This window comes from Lotus japonicus, chromosome 3, assembly GCF_012489685.1.
Source record: "Lotus japonicus ecotype B-129 chromosome 3, LjGifu_v1.2".
Classification (NCBI taxonomy): Eukaryota; Viridiplantae; Streptophyta; class Magnoliopsida; order Fabales; family Fabaceae; genus Lotus; species Lotus japonicus.
Genome location: NC_080043.1, coordinates 64195611 through 64215138, shown reverse-complemented (window position 1 = coordinate 64215138; position 19528 = coordinate 64195611). Strand labels below are relative to the sequence as shown.

Genomic DNA, 19528 nt, shown 5'->3' with positions numbered 1-19528 from the left:
GGTTTGATTCACATTGGACTTAAACTTTGTCTAATACAACACGATACAAAAATAGATAGCATCCGCTAGAGTGAAAATAATTATTAGTGGATCCATTTCTTTCCTCCATTGTGTCTCTTTCACTTGAGCCCAACCATTCTTGTTATTCACTAAACAACATTATTATTTAAGTAATTTGGGTTGGTATAACCACGTGTCAACTACGTCAATAACAGTTATTAAGTTTAGAATCTATCTATTTATAATGGCAAATTCTAAGGAGCCACCCCAAAATAGGAGGCAGTGATGCCACTGCTACTTGGCCCAATAGAAATCCGTTTAAGCGTGTGCCATGAGTCAAAGCAACAAGTATTCTAAAATCCCAATTTCAGTCCCTATAGTTTCATCTAATTATCATTAGGTAATTAAGTATTTACTGTAAAACAATTAAATTATAACTGAAAATCAAATCAAAAACCCTAATCCCTCCCCATCTGTTGTGTTCATTTCAATCATCACCTCCGCCCTCCGCCGCTGTGCATCCTTGTGCAACGCCACCCCTTCAGCTTTGATTATTTCCTACGCCCCAATTCTACAACCTAACTGCTTTCACCCTCCCAATCTCGCCCTCTTATATTCCCGAATCCAACGCGCCCGCCGCTCCAATCGCGATGCCCTCGCCCTATTCGCCGGTGGTGGGATTCTCTGCCACGCCTAACATCCGCAGCACCATAAAGACCGAGTGCCACAACGGCACCGGGAATACGGCGTACAGGTACGACAAACTCTGTGATGTCATTGATGGCTCCAATGGTGTTTGCGAGCATGGCCCTAAAAGGTTCATGAGACCCATGTCGCAGGCGAGTTTCTGCTTGCAGACTAGGGGGCACTTCCACTCGGGGGTCAACGTATGAGGCGATCCTCATTGTGTGTATGCTGGTGTTCTTCGAGGGTCTTTCTGCTAAGTCTCAATAATCGTGGCATTTGCCCGAGAACGAGTTTGGGGTTTCTCTGTTTCTCTGTTTCCCACCCCTTCCATTAAGCCATCTTTTTCTGGGACAAAGCAAAGTATACAACTCCAGGTTTATACTATTATTTTTCTTGAGTTTCTTTTTCATGTTATGTTTTTGTATTGTTTTAGTTGTAGGTGTTCACTCCTTGCCACCATAACATGCTTGATGATGGGGTTGACAATGTATGCACCTTAAACTTCACTAGTACGATTAGAATTTATGTGTTCATGTTAGTGTAAATAAATGATATTGTTGTTACTGATGAGTTAGGTCTTTTTCTTGAATTTCAATTCTGCTTGTTTTTGGCCCCCATGTGATTCGGGTGAAGGCTTGTTTTTACAATTGTTGAATACCCTGTCTCATTGCTTGCTTAATGAAAGTTTAGAAGGAATGATTGCTGGCTTAAAAGACAAATGTTTTGTTATCCAAATACTTGAGGTATAATATGAGTATTAGGGCAGGGAGAGGGAAATGTTGCCTTATGGAGGAGTGAAAACTTCTTTGCATTTTCAGAACTTCGGAACTTGTGGAAGTGGTTCTGCAAGGGAGAAATGGGTCAGTTTTCTGTTATGGTTCCACTGGAGTTGGGAAAACTTACGCAATGCTTGGTACAGTTTAGAGCACAGGGATGATGGTGTTGGCAAATAAGGACCTTTTCAGTAAAATCAGTTAGAGAAGTTGTGATGGAAACCATGTCGTTCATCTGTCCTATCTTGAGGTTTATAATGAAACTGTGATAGATTTGCTTTCACCTGGAAGACCTCTGGTTCTTAGAGAAGATAAACAGGTGCACTGCCTTTGCATTGCTTGCTTTATTTAATTTAGATGATATGATGGGGTTGTTGATGCATGCACCTTGGACTTTGCTTCAATTTATGTGTTTGCTTGATGATGGTATGGTTGATTAGATTGAGGTTTGGTTAATCTTGAGAACCGTTGAGTTAAAATCATGCTCACCTTTTGTGGTTAAATAGAAAGGGGGAAAATGAGATTTGTGTCCTATTTTACATTGATTGAAGTTTACTCCCTGATAAAGATGGAAGCATCTTTGCCTTTATGTTTTCACTTTCACTATATATGTTTTTAGTTGTTTTGCTCAGTGTTGTCAATAGCGGGCTATAGCGCCGCTATCGCGGCGGTACGTGGCGGAGCGGCGGATGGGCGCGACGCCGGAGGCTGCAGCGGCGCGGATTTCGCGTCGCGGTGGTAGCGGCCGCGATCGCGGCGAAAATCGCGCTTGGTGCAGCGCAATAGCGGCGCGATGGAGGAAAGGGAAAGTGATGATGGGCGAAATCTCGTTTTTACCCCGACTTAGGTTTAAAAATTGAGGGTAGAATGGTCTTTCTCATTTGGTTAATCAAGCTTTTTAAAAAACTGAGGGCAGAATGGTCGTTTCCCCTCGGTTAATGAAGCTTACACACTGTTTCTTCTTCCTCTTATGTTTCTTCATTGTACAGAGTTCTCGACATTCACTTCCTACCTCTGTTTCTTCTTCCTCTTCACGTTGCTTCTTCTCCTTCACACCCACACCACCTCCGGCGAATTTTCCGGCGACTTCAGGTTTGTGATATTCCTAAGCTCCTTCTTCCCCACACCTGCGAGAAAGTGTTGTTGTTTGAGGTTATTTCATCCTATGTTTCTTCTTCCTCCTTTTTCTCTGTTATTCTCTCATTTTTCTGATTTTCTATATTCTCAATCTCATATTTCATTGTTCTCCATATTTTTCTCTATTATCCATCTCTGTTCTCATTTTTCTTTGGTCTTTTGCTCTCCATCTCTATTCTACTTCTTCCACGCTCTGTTCATGCTCTGTTTTCCATGCTATATTTTCTGTTCTTTTCTGTTAATGTTTTGTTCTCCTTCTTCATCTCATTTCAGTGCTATTTATCAATTATGTGTGAGTGAGATATAATTTCAGTTCTATCATTTTTGAGCAACCATATATATATTATACAGTATAATTAGATGGAATATATGTAAAAAAAATCAGCGTAGCCCCCGTAGCGCTACACGCTATAGGGCTATAGCCTTTTTTGGCCTTGCCGCTACGCTACGCTATCCGCCATTAACAACTTTTGCTATCATGCAGTTTATGAAGTTTATTAATGAAGTTTGTTATAAATTTTCAGTTTTCACAATACTGTATTCTATTACTTGTTCTATTATTTGCCATGAAGTAAATACCATTGAAGTTTATGGTCTTACATGAGTTTTGATTTCAGCACATGTATTAGATTGTAGAATTTGTTTATACTATTCTTGCAAAGCTAGTGCAAAGCGTGGCTGCCAATTAATTTTGATGGTCTAACATAATGCTAAACAGAAGAAATCTGGTTGAAAATATTATTGTGGCTAGCATTGAGTTCTAATGCTAAATTAAATTCTAACGCTAAACGTAAGATATTTGTTAACAGGGTCTGATTCTGGTTCAAGAAGTTTCTCATCACCAATTGGGGGGACAACAACCAACTATGCTATTGTGGTGCTCCATGTAAGGTTCGAGATTGTAAAATTGAAGGAACCCCGGGAGGAAGTTTTTGGGTTGTAGAAGACATGGTGGGTCTTCCACACATTGTGATTTCCTTTTTTGGTGTGATGACACAAGTCCAAGATCAATGAAGTTTCGCATTGATTTATTGAAGAACATAAAACATTGATTTATTGAAGAACATAAAACAGGTGAAGAAGTGGTAGCAAAAAATGCACGTGTTGACCTTGGAGGGAAGCAAGTAAGAATGAAAATATTTGTCTTGGGAAGAAGTTAAGAATAGTCATAGCTTGTCAACTACTGCTTGTGGCATACGTTTGGTTCAATATTTGTAAATGAGTGGTTTGATCGAACTATCTATAACTTAAAACTATTATGAACCACTCTTGGCTCACATATTCAACTGATATGAAATCTTGGGTTTGCATATGAAAATTCATATCAATTATGGTTGACTGATATAACCATTGAGTATGTTGTAAAGTTGAAATCCAAAGCACTTATTTGGATTAAACAATAAACTTCTGAAAATTTTATTACTTTTTTTAAATAAGTGTGTTAAGAAAGGATATTTAGTGGTCTCTTGAGAAATTCTTCTTTAGATTATATTTTCTCATTCATAAGGCATGAGTATGTGGCTTTGCCGGAGAGCAGAAACAAAATCTACAATTGTGCACAATTTGTTAGCTTCTTTCATTGTGAATCATAAGACCAAACATTTTCTTCATGGTTTTCTCACCTTCCATCCACAAATTTTAAACAAATTTTAAAATTCGCTTATCAGAAAAAGAAAAAATAATAATAATAAAATTCAGTTCATTAAATTTTGCAACTTGTAAAACAACATCTGTTATCTATCTAAAGGTTAAAAATAACTACATGTAATTCTCATTGCAATATGTACAAATAAATCAACCCTTGTAATTTTCTGGATTTTTTGTTACGAGTCTGGAGAATTCCAAACAGTAAGCAAAAACAGTAAATTAATAACTTGCAGCAACAAAGACTTGTCGAAGAGATGGCATGCACTTCCTCTCATGAACATAACACATGTTGCTCTCCTGAACATAACACATGTTGCACTTTAGAACATCAGTGTCTTCGAACCAACTTTATCCGCATTCCTCAACAAAATCATGTATCTCAAGTACATTTCTAAATAATGTTGTTTTCCAAACTGAAACTGTTTATACACCTCGTCCAGAATGAGATAATGAGTTTTCCTAGAAATGTTTCTTTTGAATCCATCTGCACCATTCACATCTAAGTCCCTCTAATCCTTTTCCTACCTGGCCTTAGAATTTGTCCAAATAATACATCTTACACCCTACTTTTATTTACAATTTCTTGGCTTCTTACCAATCCCACAGAAAAAGACAGAAGAGCTAGAAAGGCATTCAGCTTCAATGAGATTCTGCAGACTGAAAATGAGACCAGTATTCTTTGACAAGCTTCCCAAGCAACAAACATTCTCTCTTCATCAGGTTCATTGGCTCATCATACTCTACTAGTTTTCCTGAAAATACTATCAAACATTTTTCTCTCTTAGAAGAAAATAAATAAAGGATCCAATGTTCTCTCCACTTGTGATACATGAGTGACTTGGAATAAACACCATTTATGCTAATGGAAGCTAGGCATGAAAACAGAAGATTAGTAGGATAAGTGGCATGCCCCAGTATATTGAAAACTTATACTGCTAAGTCAGACAAACTATAATCTATCCACAGTTACCTTGTATACTGGCCAAAAATCTCCTTCACTATCTTGAATCAGCTTCAACTTTCTAAATATCAACAATCATACGTACTGGGGTTTTACAACAGAAGGTAAGTTTATCTTCAAACAAAAAGTTTTATAAGATGAACAATAAGGAGTTTCAGCATACGAGTCAAGATTGATAAGACAATAGAAAAATAAGCAAAGAACTTACGAAGGTGAAGTAACCATTGAAGAAGAATGGCTTGAAGCCAAATTCATGCTCAGTTTAGTAGAGTAAGTAACTATCGACATATGTGAAATGCTTAAATAATGCTAGACAAAGAGAACCATACAGATCCAAGAGCTAGAAGCTAGATGCAGAAGACTTCGTAAAATTGTTGTAAGATAAAATCCCTGAATGAATTTTAATTTCTTCATAGGTCAATTACTACTTGAGATTAATCACAAAAGAAATAATTGAATGGAGTATGAATAATAGAGTATGTGGTGTAAAGGAAATATGTTACATCTTAATTTTGAAGTTCATATCCCACTTAACTCTTTGACGAAGTTCACACAGTTTGTCTTTCCATTTATGTTAAAGGATTACCCTTCAGAAAGCAAACTAATATATACAAACCCAAGCAACCAGCCAATGCAGGGATAAGATAGATATAAGTCATTATAGTCGTTTCTCACAAAACCAGAACTAATTGAACTGAGTTTTCATATAATAAAAATCAAATACACATAAGAAAATTGGGCCAAGCGAGTGAAAATGACCCAGGAGCTTTCAACTTGAGTACATACATGAAAGGAAAATAGAAAATGACAAGAACAAAATCCTACACCACCCAAAAACAAGAAGAACAATTAGGCTCAAATCCAAGGGAATAAATTACTCAGGCAGCCAAGACATTAACTTAAACCACAAACCTTGGACCTCAAGACTCCAAAGATGCTGCCATGGAAGACACATCTCTCTCAATCTCCCCTCCTCTACCCCTTCCATGTGCGCTCATATATGCCGTGGAATCACCACCTCCCACGATCCCTCCTCCTCCAGCGCTGGAATGTGCAAAATAAAGGTGCTCAATGTCTCTTTCAGCAGGACCAGTTCAAAGGATTAGTGGACAACGAAGAAGTACACAGACATGCACAAAAGGTAAAGTGCTTCCATAAAAAATACACTTCAGCTGAACTTACAACAGTATCAGGAGTATCATCTTGCTTGCACAATTGAATGGAACCCCAACCCCAAGTCGTAGAGCTATATCTGTTGCCCACTTGGGAAAGGTTTAACCAGGAACACCAATTTCAGACTCCATAGATCCTTAATCATTTTCAATCTGTACAAAAATACAAGTAGATCAAATCTCCATTGCAGTAAATAATAAAGTCTACAACTACATGATAACATAACTATGTGCTCGCTGCCATGCTTTAGATACGACGATTCCACGGCGGAGCAATTCGGCATGAAGGCGCGCATGTTCAGAGGAGAGGGAAGAACACTATCCTCCGATGAGTTCGCGGCGGTTGCCGCGGTTCTTCTAAGCATCACCGAGGTATCATCGTCACCGCCGTTCACTGCCGTCGCCGCAAGGGTGTCGATATGCAATGTCATGGGTACCACCACCGGGGACACGAGCGATAAGGGAGACAGCACGACCAGTTCCTCAAGACTCGGCGGATGACTGGTGGCCGGCGCGGCGGTAGACGGCGTAAGGCTGGCGGCTGTTTTGGGAGATGGCCGAATGGACGAAATTGACGATGTTAGGAGAGGGAGTGAGAACTAGGGTTTCTAGTTGCTATGCCTCTGACAGTGCATTTGTAGGTTGGAACAAGTTGAAAAGAGTATTTTTACCCACAGCCAAAAACGATAGTAAAATCAGTGCCTGAATCTGAAAAACATGAGAGGGAAAGTTGAAAATTTGAGCGCCTAAAACCATATTGGAAGGGAAACAAATTTCAAAATTTTGGAGGAAGGGGATTAAAATCCCTCCTCACTCAATTTTTACTTCCCTCCAAATGTAGGTGAATTGAGAGGGAAATAATTTTTAATTTTAGCATTCAAAATATTTCTTACTTTCATAATAAGGTGACTCCTAATGTGCACCACTTTTAAAGTGGTGTAATTTTACACCACTTTTTTTAACTTGCTATAACAGGTTAACACATTTTTTTTAAACAAATTTAATATATAACAAATTTTTAAAGATACTTTTTTTTAAAAATAATAATGTGTTAACCTGCTATAACCGATCAAGTAAGTGGTGTAAAATTACACTACTCTAAAAGTTGTGCATATTAGGGGAACCCTTATAATTAATCAATTTAAATTTGGTTGAACCCGATTCAACCTGGTTGAACTATTGACTCATTGACCTAGTACCCAAACTAAGTAGATGAATGGTTTGAGTTTTATAACACTGCTTATCTAAATTTTTTTAATTTTTCATATATCTTGATAGTAACTTTTATATAATTAATTATTACTAGTACACCTACCACATAAGTTCCAAGTGAACCACATTGACATTTTTTTTTTCATAGAAAAATGAAAGTAAAAAACAAAATAATTTTAAGATAACAACAACTTTTATGTGTGTGTATACATGTATTGAGATCTTATTTATTTTGTCCCCCTCAATTTCTGTGTCATGGTTCCGCCACTATGTGTGTTGGGGTGAGGAGAGATTGGGAGTGAGGAAGAGAAAGAGTGAGAGAGGGACAAGCCTATAAAAAGCGTAGCAAAGGTCACATCACTCCTACATGATTGGAGCCCTTATTTGGGGTTGACATAGAGCATTTAGAGTGTCAGTACGAAATGAGCGGAGCTCTTTGATAGTGTTGACTTGGAACAATTAAAGTGTCGGCATGGAATGGGTGAAGCTTTTAGATAAGTTTTAGTTAAAGTACTTAGAGAATTGTCTGAGAATAAGTAGAGCTCGTAGTTAAGGTTGATTTGAAGTGGGTGTTAGTGGGGAATGAGTTGAGCTCTTAGCTAGGTTTGAAATTGTGCACTTAGAGGGTTCGCTGAGAATGAATTAAGCTCTTTGATAGGGTTGACTTTGAACTAGGGGTGAGCTTCGGGCGGGTTCGGTCGGGTTCGGGCCAATTTCAGCCCACCCGAAAAAAACCGAACAATAATTTATTAGGCCCGCTACCGACCGCTGCTACTTTCGGGTTGGTCGGTTCGGGTAAAGTTGGGTCCAACCTAGTTTCGGGTGGGTTTGGTCGGGTTGGGCCCAAATAATGGGCTACGTTTTTTTTTGGACCTGGTAAAAAAATCAAGGTTTTATTTAGTAAAACAGACTTGCAAAAAAAAAAAAACTCCAAAATTAATTTTTTCTTGGGCTGTACTAATTTTGGTAAACTAAGGCCTTAGCCCATGACTAAAATCATATTTTTGCTAACAATGAGTCTGACTCATTGATAAAAACCTGCACCAAATTAATATTTCATACAGCACATTCCAAACTAGAGTCACTAGAGATCAAACTAATAAATCTTTGAACTTAATTAAAAAGTAGTCATAGGTAAACTTAATTAAAAATTAGGCATAGGTAGCATAAGCACAACATCAATGGTTATGCGTGAATCAAGTTACAGACCCATAGTCATAGCTTAAATTGCTAAAAAGTAGATAAGTATGTTATAGTTACAGACCAATCATAGCCTAAATAACTAAGTAGAAAAGTATGCATCTGTCATTAAAGCTTTGCTTCTTAAGCAGTCATTCACCATTCTTCAATCTTCACCATCAAACTTGCATGAATCTTGGGGCACTCTATCAAACTCTTCCAGCCCTCAAGTGACATCTGGCATTTAAATTACAAGAGTTAAACATTTTCCTTTGCTGGAAATGTAATGCAGCACAAAATAAAATAAAAACAAAATCAAAGAGTTACTAATATTACCTCATCCATGTACACTACTAGCATAGGAGCTTCAAGGGAATAACCAGTAATTGTATTCCCTGGGAATCTTTTAGGAGCACTCTCCATTAGCCAACAATTCTACAAAGGGAGGGATTGAAGCACAACTCAGTTATATTCGCAAGAAGATAATAATAAAATCGGAAGCACAAACAATAACAAATACATAAATACACATACTTTTCAATAGTAGAGCTCCAATTAATATTCCTTCAATGGTGATCAACACCACATTTTGGCTGCAATAGAAATGAATTGATCAAAACACAAATTCAGTCAAATCTAGCTAACACCAAACATAGAGTAAAAATCAATATCAGTAAAATTACCAAAGACAACCAGAACAGAGTAGTAGCATGCCCATCTTGAGAAATCCAAAATAAGTCCAAAGAATGCCCCAAACTCAGCCAAAATATATCCACATTACAACACAATTCAACAACTGCAAGAAGCTATCAACATACTAGCTGCCAACAATGAAGATCACAAAAAAATTAAGATATTTGTCCAAACTAAAAAGAAAGAAACAATAATTCTAAGAAATAGCTTGACTTACCAAAATATGAGTCATTGCACACAATGACTCCAAAAAAGTCTTTCTCAACTGAAAATTAGCCATAAAATAAACATTTAGTTGAAAAATTAGTCAATTTGAAAAATAAATTGTAGCAGGCAGCAATAAGAAAACTTATTCATAAAATATTGCAAACCATTGAACCTCAGCCAATAGACATTGGCTGTGACTGAGAAGATCCAGCACCAGCAGCAGATCTTCTAGCCCTTCCAGAAATGATCAAGCCTCGAAATTCTACAGAACACGGAAAGAAAACACATCTATTAGGAAAGAAAACAGATAAATAAAATAACAGTTATGAAAAGAAACTTCTACCTGTTATAACTTTTTCAGATTGGTCAAATACATCAACAACATCAAGTTCTTTGGGCTGATTGGAAGATTGTCTCATCCAGTTTTGAGTACAAATCAGTGCTTCTGCAACTTCAGGGTTTAGAGAGCTCCTATAAGTGTCCAAGACTCTACCACCAGTGCTAAATGCACTCTCAGAAGCCACTGTTGAAACTGGAGTAGCCAAAACATCCTTGACCAGAATTGACAAGATTGGAAATCTTGATGAATTCTGCCTCCACCATACTAGCAGCTCAAACTTGCCATTATCTTTAACACAAGCTTCATCTAAGTATCTCTCAAGCTCATTTTTACTTTCAAATGAACTTTCTTGCTCAAGATGCTGCTGAAAAGCATTTGCCATTTCTAAGAAAGTTGGAATTTCAGCAGATTTTGACCCAGATGTACTCCCCTCCAAAGGACCCAATGGTCCATGAGATGATTGCCCTTGATCTTGCCTATTTTCTTCATTATGAGCAGCAGAATAGCAATCGTACATTCTGGACAGATTCTCATTAATGCTAGTTATGAGCTCTTTTATCAGATTTGGATCCTCATTATACATTTTAGAAAAGCACCACCTTACATACTTCAACTTATATCGAGGATCAAAGATGACCCCAAAATAAAGGAGATGATTAATGTTAGCAATGCTACCCCAATACTTATCATACTTGAGCTTCATATCCATACCCATTCTACTCAAAGTAGGATTTGAACTATGACAATACTGCACAAGCTCACTATAAATTACAGCAAGCTGGTGAAAGGCAGTATGCACACTAACATGCAAGGATGATGAAAACATTTGTGTGGCCTCATAAAAAAATTTCAGAAATCTAATAAAAGCTCTTGCCTTATCCCAATCTGCACTAGTAGGGGGACCAGCAACACCAAAGCTTTCCAAGTAATTGGGATCCTCAAACTCCAGCTTTTCAAATGCAACTTGGAACTTCTCAGCTGCATCCAACATCAAGTAAGTCGAGTTCCATCGAGTAGGAACATCAAGACAAACTAGTTTCTTGGAAGATATCCTAGAAAACTCAATGCATTCCATGAATTTGTCATGCCTTTGAGTAGATGACCGAACAAACCTAACCGCATTACGAATGCTTGTGATACAACCACTCATATCCTTTAAACCATCATTCACTACCAGGTTTAAAATGTGAGCACAGCATCTCATGTGGAAGAATTGGCCATCTAAGACCAAACCATTCATGTTCTTAAATCTTTTTTTCAAGTGAGCTACAGCAACATCATTTGAAGATGCATTGTCAACGGTGATTGTGGACAGATTTCTAAGCCCCCACTCCCTCAAAACTTCCTCAACAACCTTCCCTATTGTCTCACCTTTATGATTAGGTACTGTTGAAAAGCTGATAATTCTTTTTTGATACCTCCAATCATTATCTACGAAATGAGCAGTCAAGACTAGGTAACTTAGGTTCTGAACTGATGTCCAACAATCAGTTGTAAGGGCCACCCTACTACAATTTGACCTAAAAAAGGCTCTCAGCCTCACTTTTTCATCAAGGTAAATCAGATAACAGTCCCTAGCAACAGTAAATCTAGACGGAACTGTGAATTGAGGTTGCAATTGGTTACATAGAAATTTAAATCCCTCTCCCTCAACAGCTCTAAAAGCGTGTTCATCTAAGATAACAAACATCGCAACTGCCTTCCTACATGCTTCAACATTAAATCTAAGGCTAGTTGCTGCCAGGTCCCCAGAAGCTAAATTAAGGACAGTTTGGCTTGGATCATTACTGATTGCATAGGTGTACTTAATGCAAATTTTCAAGTGAGTGTTCAAGTTTGTGGTGCCATGAGTCTTGCTATCACACAAATACCTCTTACCACAGTAGTTGCAAGCAGCAGTGGGGTCTTGAACTTCATTTTCAGGTAATCTGGTAAAGTGCTTCCATATAGAAGCTGTTGTACGCGGACCGCTAGCATTTGGCTTACGCTTTTTCTTAGGATTAGCCCCTTCAACTTCAGGGGGTGGGGGAAGCACAACAGGATCAGCCCTAGCAATATCAGTCTCAGCACCTTGAGTGGGTTGACTTCCACCAATAGAAGCACCTGCTGGTTGAGTTACATTGGATGGTCCAGCTGCTTGGGTGTCTATTGGAGATGGTGTCGAAGACAAGTGTTGATTAGGTTGCTCCATCACTGTGTCAATGAATAAGCATGTTAAGTGTGAAGTTCAGCTAGTTTAGCTTTCAAGAGTCAATCCAAAATAGAAACAATGATAAATAAGAAAAAAATATAATGAAAAAAAAATCATAACCAGCTTAGATATCAAGACTATGGAATTGTCAAAACATAAGCCCAAGTTTCAAGTGAATGAATAAGCATGTTAAGTGTAAATTTCAGCCAGTATTAATTAACTTTCAAGTGTCTTTCCAAAACAGAACCAAATATAAATAAAGAATAAAGCATAAAAGAAAAAATTATAGCCAACTTAGAGATCAAGACCAAAAAAGAAACTTACTTTTACTAAAATCAAGTGCTAGACAAATTTTTTTACTAATTTCTATTAATAACAAGGAGGAGATAGAAAGTTCCTATAACTTAAAATTGCAGCAGTCAAAGAATTCCCTCGGTAAGTGGCCCATCACATATTCTTCATTGTTCATGTAAAGAGCTTTTGGAAAATTGAAACAATGGGGCCACTCTAGTTCATACGATCAAAGGATGACATGTTCATGGTATTTTTGAATTACTAAATTACTAAGGCCTTTCCAAACAACTACAACCTCTCTTTTGACATTTGGTTAGAAAAAGCATTGATTTTTAATCTGGGTTGCATCTTTTTTATAATAAAAATGTCTTGCAGATGGCAAACCTTTACTTTTCTTTTCTTTTTTTAACTTTTCAATATCATTAACGAAATGGAACATAACATTTACATGTACAAGATAGTTATCCATTTATTCAAGCCAGACAAGGAGGAAATAAACTACAAAGGTAAATCGTTGCAGAAAAGGTGCAAAGACAGGGCAACAGATATATAATTAGCAAGCTCACAAGGTTTAGACAAAATTAAAAAATAAAAATGGGGTTAGAAACTTACCAAACGAGATTCACAAGTGAAAAAAAGTTTGAAGATTAAGTTGTTGCTCCAATATGGTCTCCAGGCCTCCTAATGGCATCAGACAAAAAGAAGATAATAAGAACAGAGATCAAGAAAACAGAAAATATAGAACAAGACAACGTAACAGAGATTGGAAGGGAAGCTAAAAAACAAGTTTTCATTTCAATGATTTATGAAACCAGAAACTGGTCAAGACCTGAGAGGATCTGAAACCATACCTTTTCTTCCTTCAAACAGCCTTCGTTTCACTGTTCAAGCTTAATGAGGGTGAAGAATGGAGGGGAATACCAAGGGAAATGAGGGAATGGGCGGCGGTGCAAGGTTCAAGTTCTAGGGTTTTGTCATTTTGGTTTCTTTCCTAGGGTTCAAGTTCAACTACGGCCACTGAATCTGAATGAATGAAAATTGTGAGTTTTGAATTTATATCTAGGGTTGGGGTTCAATTAATCAGACATTCAACATTGGGCCTCACCAATTTGTGGGCTTGTAACAAGGAAAAATCTTTAATTTTTAATCGGGTTGGGTCGGGTACCGACGGATTTATTGAACCCACCCGAACCCGACCGTGATTACCCGCATAGAACCATCTGTCCAATTTTTAATACCCGTAAACCGACCCGACCCGACCCACCAGTGTTTTTTAAAGTCGGGTTTTCCGGGTTTGGGTCGGGTCGGATATTTTGCTCACCCCTACTTTGAACACTTAGAATGTCGGCAGGGAACGAGTGAAACTCTTGTACATGATTTACTTGGGGTACTTAGAGAGTCGTCCGAGAATAAGTATAACTCATGTATTGTTAGAGTTGACAAGAAGCCCTTAGAGTGCTAGTGAGGGATGAGTTGAGCTTTTAGTTAAGGTTGACATTGTGTAATTAGAGTGTCGGGGGAAAATGAGTTGAGCTCTTAGTTAGGGTTGATGGGAGTACTTAGGGTGTCAGTGGGGAATGAGTTAAGCTCTTATATTAGGCTGGCATGAAGTATTTAGAGTGTCGATAATGAAGGAGTGGAGCTCTTAGATGGGATTGACCTCGAGCAGTTAATGTGTTGGTTGGAAATGAATGGTGCTCTTAGAGAATCAACAAAGAATAAGTATAGCTCTTAGGTAGGGTTTAACTGGAATACTTAGGGTATTAGTCGGGAATTAGTGGGTCCACTCAGTAATTTCCCACTAACATCCTAAGGATTTTAAGCCAATCTTAACTCTACTTATTCTTTGCCGACTCTCTAAGTAAGCCATGTCAACCCTATTTAAAAATTTCACTCATTCTCTATCGATACACTAAGTGCTCCAGGTCAACATTATCTAAGAGCTCCATTCATTCACTGTTGACCCTCTTAGTGCTCCATGTCAACTCTAACTACGAGTTTTACTCATTGACACCCTAAGCACTCTATATTTCAGATTAACCCTAACTAAGATTTCTACTTATTCGTTTGCCCATTTTCTATTTCCATTTTTTAAAATAAAATTAAGGCAAAAAAACATGTTTAGTATTACTAATTTAGTGGCGACAATGATGGTTAGAGGTGGTAGCGGTGGCGGTGACGATAGTAACAATAGTGGTGGGTAGTAGCGGTAAAGCTAGTCCCGAGAAAGAAAATAATATTATTATAATAGGCTTAAAAGCATTTTTGATCCCCACAATTACATTTCGTGCAAAATGAATCTGTAAACTAAAAAAATCGCACTTTAATTTTGGTCCCCGACTTTATAAAACGACATCACTTTTAGTCTTCTCTTAAAAAGCTAACGTTTACTACCTATGTGACATTTTGTAATAATTTTTTAATCGATGGAATTAATTAAAGATTAAAAACTCATGGACCTTCATCTTCTTCCTTCATATCTACAATTCTACATCATTAACAAAAATAAAAACCCAAAAAATTAGAAAATCCATATCTTCATAAATCATTATTTAGAAAAACAAAATCCTTTCCCTCAATTCACGCCCAAATAAATTCTTCATCTTTTGATGAAATATACACAAGCTAGCTGCAAATCAAATTTTACGTTTACTGACCAAACCCATTTGGTTTCTATACAGATTGTTTGACATGTTAGTAGCATTACATCGACTTCTTTCATGTGCAATACAATTCAGGTTTACACAAGTGATTCTTCTTCTTCACTCACTCATCCCTTTCGTCGCCTCTCTCCTCACCCACCACCTTCTCTTTCTTCAAACCTTCGTTATCACTAATTCACTGCCCAGCCAATGTAACACCCCGATTTCGGTGGCGTCACTTTAGTAACCAAAAGTAAACTTAATGCGGAAAAACGTGAAATATTTTTTTTTCGATAATAACTAAGACGAGACTGAGTTAAATAAAACCCAAAAGCGAAAAGTAATAGAGCTAATATACAATATATAAACAGCCCCCCCTGTAAGTAACAACCTCGTCACGAGTAACCCCCAGTGACGGAAAGAAAAGTGTAGCGCCCGAAGGCAAAATGTACAAACCAAATCTAAAGGTAAGTGTCCGCAACACTATCCCTCAAAACTGAGAATAAGCTGGCCCATCGGCCTGAAACAAGACCTCCTAAGTCCAACCAACTCTCTGTGATTCCCGTAAAGAAACCACACAAAAAGCTATAGGTGGGAAACTACCCTGTCCCGAATGAAACAAATAATGTTAAGAGCTAAGACTCTACTCCTACACTAATCCCATCTCGAGGAGCTCACACTAACACTCAATCCTGCATGCTGGCATGATCGTCGTCCGAATTCGAAATCCAGAACGACCTAGTCTATGTACACCATCCGTCCTCCGCTCGCTATTGCGATGCGCTCCTGTTCCAGCATCCCAACTCTAGTTTCCCCCGAAGGGTGAACCGTCGTGAACCAGTCCGCCAAAGACATCTGACAAAGGGCGTTTGTCCGCCAAAGCACACACAGAAGACGCGAGGGTCAACTCCAAAGAATTACATAAATAATAGCACCAATAGATATAGATAAGAGAATAGCCACTTAGGCTTATAGCTAGGGATAACATCCTAGGGTTGCATATTCCATAATGAACTTAACAGCAATAATAACAATTAACATGTTCCAAATAGGATTAACAAATAACAATCACACTAGACAACTAAATCAGTATGCATGAATGCAGGATGATTAGTCAAACAACGTCTCCGACTCTCACTCGACACGTCGCCACGTGTTCTAGGTAAATTAAAGTCTCTAAAAGCTTACCCTAAGGTAAAGTCGATTCTACGACAGAAGATACTTCTTCACATCAACATAGTAACTCATGATGATCTCCGGATCATCCGACTCATCTCAATCCGACGGTCACAACTGCTCAACAAGCAAAGAGTATCACATACTCGGAAACTACCGGTTTCCCGGACTTATCCCCAGGATAGCCCAACAATTAGGCATGTCAAGTCGATCCAACCCCCTGGGTTGAACATACGGACTCGCACACGCAACTCCCACGATTAGGCATGTCGAGTCGATCCAACCCATCGGGATGAACATACGGACTCGCACACGCAACAAATGACAACGCCAAGTCGGTTCACTCAAAAGAGTCGAACATACGGACATTGCGCGTGTCCATTGACTATCGCCGAATCGATCCAATCCATCGGATTGAACATACGGATCCGCGCGAGTCGAAAGGTTATCGCTGAATCGATCCAATCCCTCGGATTGAACATACGGATTCACGCGACTCCCACAATTAGGCATGTCGAGTCGATCCAACCCATCGGGATGAACATACGGACTCGCACACGCAACAAATGACAACGCCAAGTCGGTTCACTCAAAAGAGTCGAACATACGGACATTGCGCGTGTCCATTGACTATCGCCGAATCGATCCAATCCATCGGATTGAACATACGGATCCGCGCGAGTCGAAAGGTTATCGCTGAATCGATCCAATCCCTCGGATTGAACATACGGATTCACGCGAGGTAAAATGGCAATCGCTGAATCGATCCAATCCCTCGGATTGAACATACGGACTCACACGTGCCTGAGTGACTACCGCTCACGATGACTCTTCGGGTCATCAATACTCTCACGAAGTCTCACGCTTCAGTGAAGTTTCATGCTCTCACAAGGTCTCACGCCTCAGTGGAGTTCCATGCTTTCCACAAGGTCTCACGCCTCAGTGGAGTATCCCGCATTCACAAGGTCTCACGCCTCAGTGAAGCTTCTCGGCTCATCCCTTGGATGACTAACAAACTGCTCAACGAGCGAAGGAGTACCAACATACTCAGAACTTACCAAACTCCTCAACACTTGGATCCGAGGACACTCCTCGCTTTTCCAAAACTATGATTTGACTTCCAATGCCTTCCTTCGAGGTTATTACCATTACTTAAAGGTTTAGAGGTTGTTTAATGTCTTATGAGTTTTCTTTTCAAAATAATATCCTTTTTAGTCTTATCGAAATTCCTATAAGTTCTCGGGGTCTCCTAATCCCCCAAATGACTCCAGAGAATGTCTCGATCCATAAATATCATAACAAGGCCCGAATCTCATTCGTCCTTTCAAGCTTCCTCAAAACTCTCAAAATAAAATCGGCATGACCTGCCCGCTTTTCTCACCGTTCAGAAACTCAGATTATAGTGCAAAAGCAGAATTAACTCATCATAATCAATCAACATGTCATATGTCAATATCTTAAGCCATAACCACATAGCACCTAGCATATAAGGCATGCACCACACATCCTAAATTACCCAATTAGCACTTAGCATGTCATTCACTCATCAAAAACATTCAGTAGATGCATCATCTACATTGTCAGCCGAAGCCTCAGAAAACATTTTCCATTCACACACAATTCCAGTGCATAAACAGTAAACAATGTCGAAACATCGACCCTAAGCATTAACTAGAGATTCAGTGAGAAGCCCTCACCTGTAGATTCTCCAGGACGATCTCCTAACACTTGTTCACAATCAAAGCCTTGCTCCTCTGGGAATTCCTCAAAACCACAGAAATACTATTAGAATCTATCGAAAACTAAGCTATCGATACTTACTAAGGTTACTCGAAGTAATCTATACTCTAAGGTACGATAATCTAGCGCGAAAGACAAGTTTTCGGAAAAGGAAATTGTCCTCCTCCCCCTTAATAGGGCTCGGCCACTTTGGGTAATTATGGGGCTCGATTTTTCTTCGATCAAACTTGGTTCCTATGCTTTCATAAGCCGTAACTAAGGGTATTCTGAACTCGGAAAAATTATCGGATCAAAAACTGTCGCAGGGGTATTTTGGTCATGATTTTTAACTTAGGATTTTCAAAACTGAAATCCCAAAAATAAAATTTTGCAGGGACGTCACCAACGACGTTTATGACAACTAATCCTACTAGCACTAAGCTAAGGCGATAGTTTTCAGCCTAAAGGTTGAAGCTTTACCTCAAAAACTCCAAAAATGGGTATTTAAGGCTAAAATTGATTCCGGCGGAATTCCGGCGACATAACGGAAAATCTAACCCGGCAGAAGTGATCTTGGGCACATATAGAAGAGGTTTAGAATCAGAAATGAAAGATTCAGAATAGTTTTGCAAAAACCCATAAACTATCCACTCAGAAAACTCTACAGAAAAGCTATGGAAAAAGCGATCAGAGGTAAGGATTAGCGACTATACCTCGAAGCCTTGAAGTAGCAATTGATTGATCAACGATCAAGCAAGAATTGAACAAAATCTTCTTCTCCTTCTTCCTTGATGAACTCGCGGCCTTGAGAGGGAAAATGGAGGAGTTTTGTGTTTTTTTCTCACTTGCTTGCTATATATAGAAAATGGTAATTCGCGGGAAAATGAAAGTTTCGCGAATCTGATTTTTCCGGCATCATTCTCCATGAATTCTAAGATAGGTTTTGGCAAAGGAATTCCTAAGCTAAGAAGATGTCTCCTTGTATTTTTGGCAACTAATGCAAAGTCGGTGCAAAGTCGGTGTAAAACTATTTTACCCGATAAGTTGCTTTTTGCATCGAATGTCGGAATGGAAAACTTCCTTCTGAAGAAAGATTGAAATCATCATAAGAAATGGGTGTACGCGTGTAGAATATTCATTTGAAGCTCTGAATAGAAAAAGTCTTCATTGTCGAGAAATTCTAGGGTTTTCGAAATACCAGGGTTTCGGTTTCGGCAAACTTCCGATGATTGGAATCGGACGTTCGTAGATCCTAGAGTTTCGCCTCGAAACGATTGTGATATATGGAAGAAGAGAAGTTCTAACATTTCTCTGAAGATTTTTGGAATTAACTTCCATCGTGCCTAAAAGTGAAAATTAGCTATATACTAGGGTTTCTGACCTAGGTTAAGCGTATAACGATCGTACTATAACTTTTATCGATCATGATGAAATCCTTTGACTTTTCCTGAACTTTCTCCTTCATAAATTTATTTCATTTGGTAAACTCTAGTTCAGG

At 38.5% G+C, this 19528-nt stretch overlaps 1 protein-coding gene and 2 long non-coding RNA genes across 5 annotated transcripts; 1 reads left to right on the top strand and 2 right to left on the bottom strand.

The window, feature by feature from the left end:
• Nucleotides 1–456: 456 nt before the first annotated feature.
• Nucleotides 457–4046, top strand: LOC130745266 (uncharacterized). Of its 2 annotated transcripts, none has more exons than XR_009021632.1 (2): nt 457–1779; nt 3407–4046. It is a non-coding gene; the product is annotated as an uncharacterized LOC130745266 (long non-coding RNA). The 2 variants fall into 2 exon arrangements; XR_009021633.1 differs by having other exon boundaries at nt 457–2552.
• Nucleotides 4047–4278: 232 nt separating this feature from the next.
• Nucleotides 4279–7157, bottom strand: LOC130745265 (uncharacterized). Of its 2 annotated transcripts, XR_009021631.1 has the most exons (3): nt 6388–7038; nt 6118–6249; nt 4279–6026 (listed from the first exon to the last, which is right to left on the bottom strand). It is a non-coding gene; the product is annotated as an uncharacterized LOC130745265 (long non-coding RNA). The 2 variants fall into 2 exon arrangements; XR_009021630.1 differs by having other exon boundaries at nt 4279–6249; nt 6388–7157.
• Nucleotides 7158–8785: 1628 nt separating this feature from the next.
• On the bottom strand, nt 8786–12199 carry LOC130744508 (zinc finger BED domain-containing protein RICESLEEPER 2-like). The gene is made up of 6 exons (XM_057596683.1): nt 10012–12199; nt 9855–9930; nt 9289–9361; nt 9105–9203; nt 8929–9005; nt 8786–8819 (listed from the first exon to the last, which is right to left on the bottom strand). Exons 1-6 carry the CDS (start codon nt 12197–12199, stop codon nt 8786–8788), a joined length of 2547 nt encoding a protein of 848 aa, XP_057452666.1.
• Nucleotides 12200–19528: the final 7329 nt, after the last annotated feature.